Source organism: Pollicipes pollicipes, unplaced genomic scaffold (assembly GCF_011947565.3).
Source record: "Pollicipes pollicipes isolate AB1234 unplaced genomic scaffold, Ppol_2.1 Scaffold_2555;HRSCAF=2994_pilon_pilon_pilon, whole genome shotgun sequence".
Taxonomy (NCBI): Eukaryota; Metazoa; Arthropoda; class Thecostraca; order Pollicipedomorpha; family Pollicipedidae; genus Pollicipes; species Pollicipes pollicipes.
In genome coordinates this window covers 15,106,474-15,125,138 of record NW_023596136.1, presented here as the reverse complement: position 1 = coordinate 15,125,138, position 18,665 = coordinate 15,106,474, and the positions used below count along the sequence as shown (strand labels likewise).

Sequence of the window (18,665 nt, the reverse complement as noted above, 5' to 3'; positions counted from 1 at the left end):
CTGAGGCGGCGACCCAGCGGGTATTGACCTGGCCCACACCTCAGAGGGGGTGCGAGGTGCCGACGAGCCGAGGGAAGACAGTGGAGTTGAACCAGGTGAGCTGCAGCCATCTAACTCAAGCAAACTTGGTGCGTGACAGAAAACTTAACTTGTGGCATATGGTACTTTGTCGCGGCTTGATTCATATAAAGCTATCACTTCACGAAGTTTTCTGGGCCATAATTTCCGTCTCTCTAGCGCAGGCCGGGCATGCACGATCAAGAGTTGCGTGAGGCGTCTGGTGTTTGCCACAGTTTATGCACCATGGCCTGTCCTGAGCGCACTGGTCAGTCATGTGCTCCCGCAACACACACTTACCACAGGTAGGCTGATTACGGAACGAGGACGGGTGGGACCGAAAATATGGCACTTAAAGCATCTCACCGGGTTCAAAACAAAAAGGTGCACCTTCACCTTCAGATAACCCACCCTGACCTCAGATGGTGTCAGGACGGTTAAAAGTGAGGAAACAAGGTGTAAACAAGGTGGAAGGTGTTTGTGGAAATAACTTCAGCTTACCATAATGCTTACCATAATGTGGCGAGCATCGGTCATTCCGAAATCATCCAGCCCGTCAACAATCTCATTACTGACGTCTTTCCGGCGGTACATTTTATGATGTCTTTTTACGAAGTTGTCGGTTTTGTGAACTTCCACCGTTATCGTGACCGACACGTCCCTCTTGTCTCCCGCGTCCCGAACGAGTGCACAAACCTGCCCGGTGTCATAGCTCGTCTCGCCTCCGTTTTCCAGCCCTTCCCCGCTCTCACCGTCCCTGAGCTTGTCGCAGCGGACAGCCTCTCCAAGTCCACCACAGCCACTTCGCCTTTGAAACGGCGAAAGGGACGACAGTGCCTTCTCGATACTTTGAAGTCAGGACTCGATGGGTAGATGCCGAATCACTACCACCTTTAACGACCTCAGTCCGTCTCCCTTGCAGGGCGCGGGTTTTTGTTGTTGGAAGTTGTTCTGTACGTACGGTTACAATTCGGCACTGAGGCTCCACACCTACTTCGGAGCCCAACTGAGGTACGGCTGCTCACTCAGAGGAAGACGTGGTAGAACCAGGGTATACCCTGGTGAACGACGAGCCTCCCACACGGCCAGGTGTAACCGGGGAAACCCCTGCCCGTCCTGAACAAGATTCAGCGCCCCCCCCCCCCCCCCCCCTTGCACCCTTAAGCTGCCGCAAGCAACCCGGTGTGCCAAGTGGAGACCGGCGGAGAGCATCCGGCATGCAGCGCCGGTAAAAAGCCGCTACGAAGACCCGCAGAGACCCGCAAGACCCCTTGGGTCGCCACGTCCCGGATATTCTGGAGTGTAGTGGCGCGCCGCGACCGACCCGCACGACGCGTCCCTCTGTCACCCGGCTCCGATCACACCAAGGATGCGACCGACCCGCACGACGCGTCCCTCTGTCACCAGGCTCCGATCACACCAGGGACGCGGGCGAGCGAGCACGGCAACCCCGACAAGACGATGATGAGGAGCGGTGCGAGTGTACGGCGGCCCCGATAAAACGAGGATGAGTAATGCGAGTGCGGGATGCAGGGATGCGGGTGGCAGGGAGGGGGCGGGACAAGGATCAGAAGCTTACGTAGCGGCGGGGTCGCTGCGCCCCGAAGCAAAAACTCACGCTGCCCATCAGTTATCGAGACTGGGATCTGAGGGAGTGCTAGCCCCCACACCAGCCGAGGGCGGTGCCCCTCCGGGCCATTTTATATCTTACATTTTACCTGACGGGACAGGGTCCGCAACACATTGCTAATGAAGGTGCCTTTAGCTGGAAGCATGTGTTACGGGCTCTCTTGATGTGCACCAGCGCGCGTCCCAATCATGCAGCAGTATCATAGATTATAGCGTGCAGCATTCGGTATGCACAGAAATCGTGAGCGATGCTTTTCTTTGTACAGTGAACGGAACATGAGATAAAGAAACACTAAGCCCGTACAAACCTTACAGCTGGATCCCTGAGCTTCCACCTTCAGATTACCATGCCCCGGGTCATGCGTGACCACATCGATCGGTTTTATACACTTCATCCCCAAAATGTTACATGATGCACCCAATGTATTAAACCAGATAAATGTACGTGACAACGGTGTGGAATGCAGTCTAAAAATGTGAAAGTTGGATTCACGAGCGGCATTTCCCAAGATGCGGGAAATCACAACGGAAGACGGCTTTTCACACGCTTCCATTACAGGTCACGACAAGAAAGCAATGCCTCGAGCCCCGATCCGGGGTCAGGTATGCCAAGCTCCGGCTAATCCCCCACACAGACAGCTGCGGGGCTGTGACAGTCTCTCCCCTCCCCCCGCTTCCAGGTCTGCTGGCCGCATCGCGGGGCATTCCCACGGCTGATAGGTCGGCTTAGGGACGATCAGGGGGCTCTCAGGTCCGGGTCGGCCGCACCGGGCCGGTTTCCGTCGTCCGTGGTGCGCGCGGCTGTGGCCGGTGATCTGCCGAGCCGCGGTCGGCGGCTGGGAGACACTGCGCCCGCTCAGTTATCCTGCTCGGCCGTCGAGTGCAGCTGCCGGTCAGAGACGCACGGCCGTCAGGCCTCGGGTCCGGCCCTGCTGCGCACAGCACCCCGAACGGTACGCCCAACAACACAGCCACCCGCAGCGCTAAAAGTCGTCTTAGTCTTCATTGCTGTGGTTGGCATCCCAACAGCTCGCCAACAGATCAGAAAAGCAGCCAAACAAAACTAGAGGCTTTTGATCGGCAGAACATATCGATCAAAGGTCCGGGAAGTTACAGAAACTGCTAACCTTTGCCGCTAGGCATATTTTGAGACGGTCAACTCGAGACAAACACGTGAAACATTCCGAAACAGTATTTGCCTTCAGCAACGCACGCATGAACTGTTCTCCCACCATGCTGAATAATTTTAGGTATTCAGAACCTCAATTGTCTAAACTGCACGCTAGTATGTCCCAACGCGACGTCCATGACTACGGCACAAGCCAGTTCAGCGCCCTACACACTCTGACAGAGGAGTGCCGTCCCACACATACGCACGGTCCCGACAGCAGAACGGAAGCAAAGACCCACGGGTACTCAATATATCAAGCATCTTATAGCATGAATAAAACTGCGTAAATGTTATGTCCCTAACCGTCAAGGAAATAACTGTATTTCAGTCTAACGTTTAAAACATCTTGGCATTCATGTTCTCCGGATATTACGCATTTGTTTTGTTTTGTCCCACCATCTGCAGCCTCAGGCTTGTCGATTGATTTCAAGACTGCACTAAAACATGTTGCGCGTAAGCCGCGATCAGTACTTTGAACCCAAAATGGGTGCCTTCCGCCACGGTACTTGCATCAACCGTCTGCGGCATATTGTTGTGTTATATATGTGCGTAACTGCTGCGCCCTTCCACGGTTTACTGCGTGCAAGTGAGGTGGCGACGGCATCGGCCGCTTGCAAACAATATTCAGTTAAAAGTGACATGAAGAAACGGATGTGAAGCGGGTGATGCCAAGTCCAACCACCAATAGCTAGCGGGCCATCCGGCTCCGCTGCCCCATCGCCCGGACTGTTCATCGACCCGATGAATAATGCGCGCCCGTCGACCTTCACAGCCACAGCCTCGGACACTCCCTCAACGCCCCGCTGTGCTCCCAGCGGTCCGTCAGACGAAAGCGCGGCGGGTCGGGCTTTTCCGCACACGCCAGGGACCCGTCTGACGGGAAGACTTCGTGGACTTATCGTCCATGTGGATGGCCAGAGATGGCAGAGATCAGAATCCACGTGCACGTGACGGGAACCGCAGACACCAAGTCCAGCCCCCTCCGCCTCCCCGTTGCGGCATGCAACGTTTTGTTGCCAAAACACGTAAACGCCCGACGTACGTGCAACGATTTAAGTTTTGCTGGATGACGTGAATGTAGATTTGAAAAACTTGAACCCACCCCCATTCCGTGCATTTGCCAAATGTCTACAGAAACCCGTTAATAAGGATTGGGTTTCCCAAGCTAATTTCGCAATAGTATGAGGCTTCAGGCAGGATGAATCTTGCATCGCGGTGAAAATGAATTATTTTAAGCGGCCCGGCACGGCCATTACTTCTTCCAGAAGCCGATGTGTTTGCAACCACTGACGCGTGGTTGCCCATACCCTTTGCACGGAAGAGAAGTGCGATTTTTCCAATTTTAAGCTGTAAAATTGCTCGGGATCTACATGCAAACTATTTGGTCAAACATTCATACACAACGAATTTTAAAGCAGCACATTTTGCGAATGCCAAGTGTTAATGAGTGAATGCCACATAAGTGAGCCTCCGCCTCTTCATGTCTCATCAAGAGTCTGACTTTCTAACTCCTTGATCAAACTAAATGATATCGGCTAGCGAAGGTGTTAGTTCACCAGTTTGGTGCTTGGTTCTTCTCCAGGATGACCATTGCTGATTTTGGTGTCTGTCGTCTCGCACCTCCGCTACGCATCTTAATGGCTTTATTTTGCGCGAATGGAACGACACATCCTGATTCCAATAAACGAGTTTAACAACATGTCCCGCATGAAGCAGTGTCTGCTGCTTTTTAGTCCGCCGCCTTTACACTACGACCTGACACGCTGTCATTTACGACAGCGCACTTCCATCGTCACAGAAGCACCACCACTTGTTGCACCCAGGGTCCATGTAACGTGAGAGCCATGGAGCTATCGAAGCGTAAAGAGGGCTTCTAGGGGGATAAGGGGTGTCATATGTACCGGAACAGTATGCCGCTACTTCTGACACATTTAGCTCCAAAAGCACTTTTTGATAGACCAGTAGAGTCGACAACAAGTGAAAACTTTGGCAGCAGCTCGCGCGATTTGCTGTTGTCAGCAATACTACAGATTTGAAAACATATGAAGGAGAAAATAACACCGTCGCATAATATATACTGAACCATTCCACACAGAAACCGGTGAATGGGGGAAAGGGCAAACCGCACCATGCAGAAGTAACATTCTCACGATAACGATTGCTCTTGTCTCGTTACATCCACGGCGTTGTGACCATGCAGCGGGATAACAGAGGTCCCGTCGCGGTCCTTCTACTTGCGGTTAAACTTGTCTGTTGCGAACAGGGCTCCGGCTGGGAGCTGGTACGGAGTTCACCGCGTGACGACTACACTTTCCACCGAGCGGTCCGTTCGTGCTGTAGGCGCCCTTCACGGCCACGGTCACGCTTGAGATTAGAGTGTCGAGGTGGCGACGGGACTGCATTGCACAGGAATGCGCTCCGACCACGGAAGGATTGCTGGCTGGCGTACCAAACACAACTTTTAAGCCCATGCATCCCGGCTCAAAAAACGAGGAATGTGCTGTGGAAACCGAACGTCACGTGTTGACGGATAAGATCATTGGCTGAGTACTTTAGCCTTTACTTTCCTGACTTGCACGCTATTTAGATGGCACAATAAAATTAAGAAGCTGCTATCTGCCAGGATTCTTCGCTTAATACGGAGCTCCACGCTCGGAAAGCGCGCATATATGTGCCTTCGTTGATAGTTTTAAGACATGGGCATGCCTAATACTTGTTTTAGCCAAATTTATAAGGATTGCGCATTTCTCATCTGATTCTTTCTGCTGGTTTCCGCACAATTCGAAACAAACGAAAAAACTTTTGAGCAGCCTGATTCCTCTATATCTGCTTTAGAAAATGCGCGCACGTAACAGGCAAACTGGACAGCGTGTACTATGCGCTGCTGGCACCGCTATCACGAGGGCAGACGGAGGACTGCCAGGTCAAGTACAAATACGACACCTCGACCTTTCGATCAGCTTATGGTTCGCGTGCAATAGCGGCAAAAAATGAAGCCCCATGACTACCAGGGATCCTGAGTGCACATCACTCAAGCCACGAGCACGTGTTCCAAAACACCTATCTTTGATTAAAAAAAAAACACATATTTAAGAGTGTTCCACATTTATATGAAACTTTGAGCCGAAAGCCATTTTGAGCCATTTTGAACACCTTTCGGCGCTGTCCATTACCTGCCCTTCTTGAGATCTGAGCCCTTCTAGTTTCTGAGCTACACGCCCGCAAAAACAGGAAGAGCATTTCGGGGGAGCACTTCAAAGTCATCGTGGCACTCAAGACGTAATAATGGCGACATTAAAATCCTGTCATTCCATAAGCCATGCGGCGGTCAAGACCAAGACATATAAAAGTGTCGAGGCGTTCATATCTGGCGTTCGTGAGCAGGATTTCCACATACAATGGCTGTTAATTAGCTCTCAATCAATGTTGTGCAAGGTACGATAACGTAATTCAACCATTACACATTAAGGAGCATATTTACCAAACAGAAAAGGGTGCTGTCTAGAGCAGTGTTTCCCAATTAAAAAAGTAGTTATAAGTGAGCTTGTATCATAATATCTGATGCCTCAATATCTTCAAATGTGAAACATTTCCTTAAACTATCATACATCTCACGGTCGGATGAAGCAATGTTCATTGTGCATTCAGCTTGATTCAAATCCAAAACAAAATAAACTAATCCGAACAGCCTTGGTTTCAATATCATGTAGGTTGTTTTCAGGACTAATTTCGCAGCCAGGCGACACCACCCTGACTTCAAAATGAAATGCTCAAATGCAGCACTTTGTGACCGCAGCGTATTCTGATTCGTGTGGCGGAGTGCGTGTGACTGTTGCAGATGTGAACTTACATGAGCAGCATCCACGGACTATCACGTATCACGCTTCTCTCAAGGCCACATTACGTCGCCAGGCTCTCTAGGTGCTCGGCCCTGACCGGCCTGCTCGCAGGCATCGCAGCGAACGCAGACGCCGTCGGCAACACTACAGCAGCTCAGCTGCTAATGCAAACACCTTTTGTCAGCTTCATGTGACACCAGCAGGCGCCCTTAGAGATAGCCAATTTCCCACAGAGGACCACGAATGACGCCGCCCAGACGCCGAGCGGCCCTCGAGGCAGACAGGGGCGGCTTACCACATTCGCCACATCCAGCCAGTCCCAGAGCGGAGCGGCGGAGGACGGCTGGCGGTCCCAGTTCCAGGTGGTAAAGCGGCGGAACCGCTCCGTCGCCACGTAGGTCGTGCCGTCCGTCCCCTTCTCCTCGCGCGCCACGATGCCTTCGTAGCCAGCCGGCACCTCCACCGTGATACCATCTAGCGGGTGGCCGCGAAACTGACCTTCGAGCACTGGTGGTCAGAGGGACGTCCGAGGGTGACGTAGGTGACGTCTACGGAGGATAGACATCCCGTCCAGAAACGCTGCATACTGATGCCCCTGCTAATACCATCAACTGTTCAGCCGAACTTCAAACAGAAGTCTAGCGATTCCTCAGCCACATTGGGCTGCATTCCAAGTTGGAGTGCTCGTCTCAAAATGCATCTGATATTACACTGCGCGTGGTATCGTTAAGTATCGAGGAACAGCTGTCAATTATCATACGGAACATTACCACGCAAACATTAGCCGCATTCACCGCACTTTTCACTAGCTAGCAACCCGCACCACGCAACTAAACCGGCCTACCCGAGCCGCATTCACTGCACCTTACACCATCTGGCAACCCGCACCACGCAACTAGGGCGCAAAATGACCACAGTAGTCGGCGCGCCCTAAAACTCCAATCAACAACAACAGCACCACGCAACTAAAACCGGCCTACCCGAGCCATCGCACATCCCTTGGGCACGACAACGCCGTGCACTGCCACCCCTAGCCCTGCCCCCATCCCACCACCAGCGCCGGCGCTCCAGCTCACCTCCCGGCGCCGTCTCGCACACGAGCGGCGTGAAATACACGTCGATGTTGGCGGGGCCGCGGTGCTCGACGCGGCAGGGCAGGTGCTGCACGCGGCAGGTGACGCCCTCGCCGTTCCTCTCCACCGCCGAGCGCGGAACCACCACCGACGACATGGCGGCTAGAGACGGGCTTCGGTCAGGGCACGGCTAGAGACGGGCTTCGGTCAGGGTACGGGCTTCCGTCAGGGCGCGACTAGAGACGGGCTTCGGTCAGGGCGCGGCTAGAGACGGGCTTCAGTCAGGGCGCGGCTAGAGACGGGCTTCGGTCAGGGCGCGGCTAGAGACAGGCTTCGGTCAGGGTACGGGCTTCGGTCAGGGCGCGGATAGAGACGGGCTTCGGTCAGGGCGCGGCTAGAGACGGGCTTCGGTCAGGGCACGGCTAGAGACGTGCGCCAGTCAGGGCGCGGCTAGAGACGGGCTTCGGTCAGGGCGCGGCTAGAGACAGGCTTCGGTCGGGGCACGGCTAGAGACAGGCTTCGGTCGGGGCGCAGCTAGAACAGGGCTCCGGCCAGGCGCGGCGGCCGATCGGCTGGTCCAGCACTGTCCATTACGCGCCGATCAGGTGCGAGTGGGTGGCTCCGTATTATCCTTGTGGTTAAAAAGAAGGCGACTTGTAGCGTCATTTGAAATATACATTCTCGCTTCTTTCTACAACGTATCCGGAAGTGGGGCAAACGCTCGATATGATGACAAGCCACACCATCCAAGCCAGCTTCAAACATTATGCCAATGAAATCACATATGTTCTAAAACGTTTAGCGCTCGAGTGTTCATAGGAAATAAACAATTGCTGTGTGCTCTGAATATATTATGCTGAAAGCAAACAAAAAGCTGCACTGCAGATCGCTTCTATAAAACTAACACTTATTTACGAACCTAAATCGCGCTCGCAGCACAAAGGGCACATCGCAAGACGCCCATGACAACCCTTTTGCTCATATCATGCGACTGCTACCAACAAGTTGCACTTCAGCGAGAAAACAAAACTCACGACAACAAAGGCAGGCAGGCGATCTTCTCCACCAAACAGCCCCGGTACATAGTGATGGCCTAGGCCTGAGCCATCTCGCTGCAGCTATTTGCACTGTCTTTCCGGGATGCCGAGCCCGTCGAGCTGTTTACTGCAGCTCGGAACTGAATGTGACGGTTTACTTCTGTCAGGTCACACCACGGGCGTCAAGCGCAATATCAGGCACTCTGACGCTTCTAACGGTTCGCCTAGCAGTTTGGCTGGGCGTTCGGTTGAAAACGATTGGCAGTTTTGTCCCTTTTCACGGCCTATACCGCTGGTGAACCTCATCGCTCCTCCCAGCCCATCACCACGGAGCAACCACCCAAGATGCCGCTCCGGGGCTCGACACACCGCAAGTTGCTCTGTCGCTCCCGTCGCTCCATCGCACCGTCGCTGCTCTGTCGCTCCCGTCGCGCCATCGCACCGGCGCTGCTCTGTCGCTCCCGTCGCTCCATCGCACCGGCGCTGCTCTGTCGCTCCCGTCGCTCCGTCGCACCGGCGCTGCTCTGTCGCTTCCGTCGCTCCATCGCACCGGGCGCTGCTCTGTCGTTCCCGTGGCTCCATGGCACCAGGAGCTGCTCTGTCGCTCCATCGTACCGGGAACTGCTGTCGCTTCCGTCGCTCCATCGCACCGGGAGTTGCTCTGTCGTTCGCGTCGCTCCATCGCACCGGAAGTTGCTCTGTCGCTCCATCGCACCGGAAGTTGCTCTTTCGTTCCCATCGCTCCATCACACCCTGAGTCGCTCATTCACTCTCGCATCGCCTGCGATCATCTCGCCGGATCGTCTGGCGCGTGTCCTCCAGAATGGCCTCGTCCCATGGCCCGTAGATGTTGTCCTTGAAGCGCTGGCCACTGACGTACAACATGGGCAGCAGCGGACAGGCCAACAGGTAGGCGGCGGCCAGCAGCACGGCGCCGGCCAGCGTTCGGCAGACCAGCAGCAGCAGCGATGCGTTCGCCTGCGCAGAGGCCAGCAGCAGCAGCGCGGCGCGGCCGTGGCGGCGGCGCACGTGGGCGCGCAGCGGCGGCGGCAGCGCCAGCAGCTGAGCGGCCAGCGTGAGGAAGGCGAACACGTGCCCCGTGCCCGGCAGCCGCGAGGCCAAGCAGAGCGCGCCAAACAGGCCGGCGTTGAGCGAGACGGCGGCTGAGACGCAGGCGGCGCGCGGCCCGTACTCGTGCGTGACCAGATGCAGTAGCATGGCGGCCGCCGCCAGCGCGTACACAGAGTCCGTGCTCACCGAGTCGGTGAGCGTGGCCAGCAATGGTGAGAGCCCGTAGCCGAACACGAGGAACACGGCCGCCAGCCGCAGGTCGGCGGCCAGACTGCGGCGGCCGCCGCCGGCGCGCAGCCAAGCGTACCCGGCCGCCGTGGAGACGGCGATGCCGGCCAGCAGCGGCTCGGGCGGCAGCGAGCCGTCGTCCAGGTGCGCGAAGGCCAGCCCCACCAGCGCCACGCTGGCCATCTGCTGGAGCAGCGCGGCAGCGCCCGATATCGCCTCCCAGCGAGTCCACAGTGTAACGCGCACGTTCTTTTTGAGGTCTTCGAGGAAAGCGTTGGCCACGTAGTTGTCTGGGTACGGCTGGCGCTGGTAAAGGACCTTGCGCCACGGCTGGGTCGGCGCCGGCTCCGCGGGCGCGCCGCACGACATGGCCCGTCTGCAGAGGACAGCGCGGCTCAGAAGGAAGTTAGCTTGACGGCGGTTACGAGTGCTTGTACTCTCTCGGTTGTACATCACGTTTGGGGGCTCCCAGCGCAGCGTTGCAGACGAGATAGCGATACCTCGCAAACATCCCGTCTAAACGACCCAACCTTCGCCAGGGCTGCAGTGCTGATGCTGCCACGTTCCCACTGACAGGAGCCTCTCTAGAACTGTTCGCTCAGTGAAATGTAGCGAGACCTGTGACGGCTGATCCAAACTGTTCTTACACTCGGTCTGGGAGTTCCAACTCAGCCCACGTTAGACCACAGAGCTCGCTTTAACCTCGTTCCCAAAAGCCTTCCGCGCGAAGAAAAAGGACGCTCCGCTGCAACGTCCGCTGATTGTTTTGCGCTGAGCATTGCCGTCACTTTTGCTGGCGGATCGTAAGGAGACTCGTATCACATATGCACAATATGCGTACATCATATATTTTATATGCGTATATGATATATTATATATGATATATCTTATATCATGTATGCGCACATATGCGCAGTCATCAGCTGTCAGCAGCCAGTTCCAAGGCCACCTGAAGCCCGTACAACATCCAGAAAAACCCTGACAGTGACGCTACGTTGGTGGGCAATTATACTATACCTTTAAGGATATCGTAAATTCATCTTAAAATCATGTAGGGACAGTTTTGGAATCGGAGCTCCAGCTAACAGGACGATTTGTGTTAAGACTCTAGCAGCCAGTTCTGACACAGCTGAGTGTACACGGCTGCCATATATGCCCACGCTCATCAGCGAGCATACCATGCCCAGCATCATGCAGCCTACACCTGCTACCATCTGCACGAGCCCCTGTATCATGCAAAAGCCATCTGAGAGCAAAGAATATGGTGACCTAAACATCATCACTTAAACACCTGGAACAAATATGCCAGTTACAGCTCATTTCACGAAGCCTGCTCAGTGCAGATCAGTGCAAGACCAGGCTGCAGATAAGATCCAGGTACAGATCAGGACGGATCAGTGTTATCAACATTGAAATGACCACCTCGAGATTCACAGACCCTATCAATAGCCAGGGTGGCAGCTCGGCCAACGCAGCACGGTCCCTGGCCTGACCCGACCTGGCCACTGGCTGCCGCCACGTGGTCTTCTCCCTCAGTGGTTTAACCCAACCCCCGGCCTGCACACAATGCCATGCTTCAGCCCCCCCGCTGCCCTATAGAGGCAGTATCCATACTAGCAAGCTTAGGACAGTGCACCATGCAAATAGCTGGCTGTTGGGTGGGCATGCACCAGCCAAAAGGTGCCCATTCACATGTCACAAAAGGTGCCTGTCACAATGTCACATGCAAAGGCTAGCACACAATTGTTGTGGGATGCAAACAGCCCATTTGAGTTCTGAATAGTCCCTTGCAAGCACAAAAGTGACACTGTCAGTGAATGTCATTGCTTTATTGCGGACATCACCATTAACATTGTCTGACCAGTTGCTCCACAAAGCCAGACATTGTGAACAGGGTTATTTGTACAAAGTATTGGAGAAGCCCAAACCCCTATCTGGATGAGAGGAGAGGACATGAGACATCCTGGCCCCCTTTATAATGCTTTGTTCCGCAGGGGCTGAAGTGCTATTGGGGCCTTGTTTGGGGGTAGGGGTGGGGGCTGGGTCAAAGGTGATCATAGGTCAGCACATCAAAAGAGAAGACTGTGATTGCTGTCTTCCCTGGAATTAACCAAGAACACAGGAAAGAGTTCAAAGCTTCACTCTGCCATGGTGTTTGGCATTTTGTATGTTTTTCCATAAAGATACAATGTTAAATTATATATAGTGGGAGGACATAGATTCTAATGTCCTACCTAAAATGATGACTGGACCTACAAAATGTGATAATCAATTTATTTTCAAGAAGGAAGCTTTGACTCCAATTGTACCTATAGGGAGCCTCACAACATTCGGCATACTATCCTCTACAGCAGCGTCTGAAATTTTGGTGTTTCTTGGTGTTTTTCGCCCCAAAGACATTTTAGTCCCCACAAATGTACACTGGAAAGAATACGAAAAATCGTCCTCCGTTTTCAACGTGAGGCGTGAGCCCGTCCCCAAAACTGGCAACGCGCCACACGCACGACTGAAAGAGGCACGCAGTTGGCGGGTTTCGGCTGAATCATTTTTCAACATTGGCAATGGTACACAATCTTTCCTCACAGTGCAGTACGCACTCAGGTCTGACCCCGCCCACCAGCATCTTTTCAACTCACCTACCGTCTACCGACGACACTCCCCAGCCCACGCGGAAACCAGAACGCCGAACCGCAAACAATCGGCTCTCCTGGCGGGGCGGATAGCCAAGGAGGGGAAATAACACGGGATCAGCTGTCACGACACGATTCAACTTTTCTGGATTACACAATGAAATTGACATGAAAACAAATGACGTCATAGTAAGCCATGCATTTATAGATATATAAATACATACATAAACATAACGCTTATTTAGCGCATATGGAGGAAAAAAGCGATTCAGACGTTACATACGTGTTTGCTATCAAATTTTCATGTCAAACTATCAGAATGGAAAATTATATGCAACATATCACAATGACGTCACAAAGCATCCTAAACACTCGTGCGGACACGCATAATCATGTGCTCCGAGGTCTGGCTCTTGGGGAGGATTTAGCATTGGAGAGAATGCGTATTTTCCACCAAGAAATCCGAGCTGAATACGCCACGAAAACGCACAAGAGGGTTATGGAAGGAAAGAACGTAATTCTTTTCATCAACCTACGGAGCGGCCTTGTCAAACTTTCATGTGAGTGTAAAGTTACATAGATATGCCTTGTTCTCCCTTGGGCAGACCTATTGGTTTTGAAGTTAAATAATTTTGAAGATTTGTTGAATTTGCCTTTTTATTTAAGGTGGGTTTTGCCAATGGATAATTTCTAAGAATTCAGCAAAGTCCTAAACAAGCAGCATTAAAAGAGAATGGAAGCCGTAATTGGGGTCGTTTCTGTCGTTGAAGACTGCTCCCCTGTGCGGTCGTCTCCCGGGAACGGAGCCGTGGTTCGGGGCCGTGCAGTGCAGTCGCAGAGTGGTGGTGATTGGGGTTTACGGCCTTTTCCCTGTTACGCCTGGGTTGGCTGCGTTACCGTGCCCGAGTCGTTTCGTGTTTGGGTCGTGTACGGGTCGTGTTTCTCGAACTGTTTGCGTCTGGACGACTCGCCGCGCAGGCTGGCCGGCTCTTATCAGTCGGCGTCCCCCTCTGTTCCCCGCAATGGGCAAGCAGCTCTTGGCCTACCTTGGGGCTCAGGCGGCGCCTGTGTGACTTGGTCCGTGTTCACGTACAGTCGACAGCGCCAGGCGCCATGTGGAGATCCATATCGGTGAGTACCTAGCGACAAGTGATTCCTGACGTGGAACGTGTGCTCGTGCAAAGGCTGCAATAGCTACTTAGTACGTTCCTCTTTTTTGGGATCTAGGTTGCTGTATATTCTTAACAGTTACGAGGTATCTTTCATTTTGGCGGTGCTTGGACTGCCACGGTCATTTTGCAATTTATATTTTATGTGTCCTGGTTTTTCATAAATCCTCGGTGTTCTTACCTTCCGGCCGACAAGTTTGCGGAGGGAAGAGCGTCGGCTTAGGTCTGTAATGAGGGCCGGCTAATCAGCGGACGACACGTCTACGCACATATATATATAGATATATAATATATATATATATATATATATATAGTATATATATATAGATAGTAGATATATATACACATATATATATGTGTGTGGTATATATATATATATGTATATATATATATATATATATATATATAATATATAATTCATATATATATATATCATATTATATACCTAATTTAGCTCGAAACAGTTTTAATGGATGTCCTCGAATGATTGCATCGGAGAAAAACCATACTGACCCGTTTGAACCGGGCAGATAATGCTGCCGGTCGAATCATAAAAAGTAGTCTATGCTTATCATCGGTCATGATATTTCGGAGTGAACTTAACTGTTCCTCAATCATTCGGAACCATTTGCAAAAGTTTTTAAGTGCAGCAAAGTTTGGTCATGCAGTGAAATTTGAACTTCATTGCAGGCGGAGTAAGGTTTGGTAAGGGTTACAAAGACGTTTGGTTGGAAAAGTGATTTATCGACTTGTGCTACCAGCGGACACATGACCGGAGAAACGTGTCAGAAAGGTGGGGGTGGCCCAAACTGATTTTGTACTGGAACGATTCGTGCTGAACATTCTTGGAACGGGGGGGGGGGAGGGACAACACCCATGTAACCGCCGTTCCCTAACCTTTGGGACAAAACACCTTTTTATTGATTCCCACGTCCGAAGTCTGTTGTTTTCTCTGCTACGTCATGTACAACAACCATATTTGATTTTTTTAGGGAAACACTCCCTTTATGGTACACACATAACTGCTCTCAAGCGTTGTTGCAGACTTGCAGGCGGTTAAGTATTGCGTCGATCTGAAGCTGAAGTAATATATATATATATATATATATATATATATATATATATATATATATATATATATATATATATATATATATATATATATATATATATGTATGTACATATTACTACATGCTTTAATGATAGATTACATTCATGCGCTTTTCATTATTCAGTGAGGAACCGCAAACATATAGAGATATAAGAAGCCATTAACCCGTAGAGTTGAATGATGTTGATAAGACAATAGTACCTTATTCCTCGCAGAAAAACCAGGACAATGGAGATATAGTTCGGTTGAAATTTCGCCACCATGTCTCTATTGAAACAATGGCAGAAGTTTGCTACCGCTCTTGTTTTTTAATTGCTATTGCTATTGCTATTTGAAGGTTGCTTCTGCTATCGCTTCGATGAAGTACCTTGCCGAAATATCAACCGAACCATTGTCCCCATATATCCCCATTGTCCAGGTTTTTCTCCGAGGAATAAGGCCAATCCTCTGTCTTATCTATGTGAGTAATGTTCCTCGCTAATGCACTTAACAACACGTAATTCTGAATGATGTTGAACGATGATGAAATCATTTTAAAATGTTCAGAAAACAAATGCTGGATATTAGGCACAAATCCACAGCGTACGTTCAGGCTGACCCAATACCTACCCGCTGTGAGCATGGCACAAGGTTCGCATGCAGCTACATGTGAATGTCATGAAACGTGTCTTTGTTCTAAAAATCTAGCATAATAGTCACACATGACATGAGAAAGAAGCCATCACATTTGGGACGGGGAAATCAATCACGTTGTGCCGTTTGGGCTGTTAACGTACAAACGTGAGATCTCTACGTTTCATGGCACTCCGCCCCCCACCCCCCCTTCCAAAATTTTTGACATTTACCCCATGGCAACCAATGAAAAATTAAATGCAAAATGAGTATGGGTGACACCTTTTTTGAGCCGTTCCTCTGCCTAGGTCTCGGCACGCAGCGCCAGTCCACATATTACCTTTCCAGCCAAGCACTTCCATTTATCTTCCGGCCGTCTGATGTGAAATCTCGAATTTCACTGCATGGCATAGCTGTTCCGCATTTATAAACTACTGCAAGGTGCTCCAGATGATTCCTGGACACAACGTCATTGAGCTAAGTCCACTCCGAGTTACCAATATAGCCATATAGGTGATAGCCATGAACGGACTCTTTACGTTTCGGCCGCCAGCACCATGCACCCATTTCAAACGTGTCAGTATAGTTTCGATCGGTGCAACGACTCGTGGACATTATTATAAAGCTGTAAAGAGTCTGTTAAAAATGGCATCTGAAATATTCTAGCCCCGGGAAGCTTTTCACGGGCAGTACCACGGCCTCCAGGCCAAATAACCAGAGCCTGCGTTAGGGTCTACGCAATACCAACACGAGCCTTCGAGCGTGAAACACGGTGTGTCTGCGGCTAACTGTATTTACCATGAAAGGCATGTTTACGTGAAAAATCAAGTGCAACGGTCACATATGACACGTTGAAAGGAAGCACACATCCCAACGAGCGCACAAGAGAAGCAGAGTTAACAATGTGGCCGGTGATAGGTATGAGCTGACTCTACGATTCGGCCGTCAGCATTATCTGCCGATTTCAAGCGTGTCAGTTTAGCTTCCATTAATGAAATCACTCGTCGACACTATTCCAAAACTGTCTGAATGGCAATTCGTATATTCTTATTGGCGGGTTATTCCCGGGGACCAGCGCTGCTGCTAACTGAGCAAATAGGAGCAGCGTGCCATGTGCCCAGTCGTCCGACGAAACACCTAACAGCCTGCCAGCCGAAACTCGTTTGTTTTCGCTATACAGTGTACCATAGAACGTGTGTTCATCTGAACATTCATGTATCATGGTCAGGACCCTGAAAGCATTGTAGCCGCGATGGATTATTCCTCGGGGCCCACCATGACCTGTTGGGCACAAAGCCACAGCGTGCGTTAAGGCCAACGCAATACCTAACCGCCTGCAAGCCTGATACAAGGCTTGTATGCGGTTATGTGTATATACCATAAAACGCGTTGGTCACACATTACAAAACGGAGAAAATGCTACGTCAGTACAGGAAAATGAATAAGGAAGTCCACTTCCGACTGGTAGCGCCCGTCGCCAAATCACCATTTTGAACCAATACTCATTTCCATTACGACCGCCTGCCATGAAATGTCCAATTTGACTCCATGACCTAACTTTGCTACATTTAGAAAGTACTGGAAATCCAAATAATTCGTGAATAAACTTGCATTGAAATCTGTCCACTCGATGTTACCAATAGTGACCGTTGATAGACATAAGGGGACTCTTCACGCTTCGGCAGCTACCATTGTCTGGCCATTTCAAACGTGCCAGCATAGTTTAAATCGATGATATCACTAGCAACATCATTTCAAAACCATGCATACAATTCCGGTATCATCATGGAGACGGTGGAGACGGTCCTTCATGAACAAAATGTCATTCGGGCGTACCCACTCGGAGTTACCAACAGGGCCGATGCTAGGCGTAAAGCGAACTCTTTACGTTTCGGCCGCCAGTATCATTTGTCCATTTCAGACGTGTCAATATAGCTTCCATCGGTGCAACGACTAGCTGACATCATTCTAAAGCTGTTTAAAAAGGGCATCTCAAATATTCTAGCCTCGGTTAGCTTTTCACGGGCAGCACCACGGCCTACTGGGCACATAGCCAGGGCTTGCGTTCAGGCCTGAACAATACCCACACGCCTGCGAGCGAGAAACACGGTGTGCATGCGGCTAAATGTGTATGCCATGAAAGGTACCTTTACCTGAAGAATCAAGTCCAATGGTCACACATGACACGTGGAAAAGCGTACTTATCCCAACCAGCACACGATGCAACAAGAGTTACCAATAGGGCCGGTGATAGGCTTAAAACACAGCTCTTTACGTATCGGCCGACAGCATGGTCTGTCCACATCAAACACTTTCTTGTCCATATCAAACACTTTCTTAAAATGTTGTCGCTGATAGTTGCATCGATTGAAAGTAAATTGGCACGTTTGAAATGGGTGTATAACGCTGACGGCAGAAAGGTAAAAATTACGATTATGCGCATCAACGGTCATACTATTGACTCGAAGTGGACTCACCTAAAAGGCATTTTGTTCAGGAATAATTTCGAACACTTTGCAGTCGTTTCCAAACGCAGCAAAGCAACGCCACGCATTGCAATTGGAGAGTTCATAGCAGACGGCCGGAAGGTAAATTAAAGAGTTGGGCTGCAAATGTAATACAAAATCTGGCGTTGGCACCCGAAACATAGACGGAGGAACGTCTCAGAAAGTAAGGGAGCTCATATTCATATTGAAGTCGATTCTTCCCATCCATTGTCATAACGTTAATGCTCTACATACATTCTCAGAGTGTCTAATGGTGAGGGTGCCATAACACTCACGGAACCCGCGTTTCAAGTCTAGGAGGAACCATTGCCGTCTAAACCATGTCAAAATGATGTCCACCACTGGTTGCACCCATGGACACTATTTTGGAATGTTTGTTAAAGACCGATAACGCCGGTAACCGAAAACGTTGAGCCAGTTCATGTCTTTTTCCGGCCCCATTGGCAGCTCAGTGTGGACATGCCTGAATGCGGTTTGTTCATGGATTACTTGGACCTTCTTGCAGTAGTTTCTTGAGGAAGCCTGCTGGGA

The 18,665-nt window shown here is 51.0% G+C and overlaps 2 protein-coding genes across 2 annotated transcripts; both read right to left on the bottom strand.

Moving 5' to 3' along the window:
• Positions 1-2,091: 2,091 nt before the first annotated feature.
• LOC119109885 (ribonuclease H2 subunit C) lies at positions 2,092-12,831 on the bottom strand. Its single transcript, XM_037233639.1, has 4 exons — positions 12,742-12,831; positions 7,773-7,931; positions 6,992-7,203; positions 2,092-2,572 (listed from the first exon to the last, which is right to left on the bottom strand). The coding sequence occupies exons 2-4, from the start codon at positions 7,924-7,926 to the stop codon at positions 2,543-2,545; spliced, it is 396 nt and encodes a 131-aa protein (XP_037089534.1). The 5' UTR covers positions 7,927-7,931; positions 12,742-12,831; the 3' UTR covers positions 2,092-2,542.
• LOC119109874 (phosphatidylinositol N-acetylglucosaminyltransferase subunit C) lies at positions 8,807-12,762 on the bottom strand. The gene is made up of 2 exons (XM_037233629.1): positions 12,746-12,762; positions 8,807-10,481 (listed from the first exon to the last, which is right to left on the bottom strand). Exon 2 carries the CDS (start codon positions 10,472-10,474, stop codon positions 9,569-9,571), a length of 906 nt encoding a protein of 301 aa, XP_037089524.1. The 5' UTR covers positions 10,475-10,481; positions 12,746-12,762; the 3' UTR covers positions 8,807-9,568.
• Positions 12,832-18,665: the final 5,834 nt, after the last annotated feature.

Excerpts from the sequence above, each read along its gene's own strand:
- LOC119109885 (XM_037233639.1), bottom strand. The coding sequence starts at position 7,926 with ATGTCGTCGGTGGTGGTTCCGCGCTCGGCGGTGGAGAGGAACGGCGAG. Across the intron at positions 7,204-7,772 it reads GTGCGAGACGGCGCCGGGAG|TGCTCGAAGGTCAGTTTCGC; the intron begins GTGAGCTGGAGC and ends TCTGACCACCAG. Across the intron at positions 2,573-6,991 it reads GGCTGGATGTGGCGAATGTG|CTGCACTCGACGGCCGAGCA; the intron begins GTAAGCCGCCCC and ends TCTGACCGGCAG.
- LOC119109874 (XM_037233629.1), bottom strand. The coding sequence starts at position 10,474 with ATGTCGTGCGGCGCGCCCGCGGAGCCGGCGCCGACCCAGCCGTGGCGC.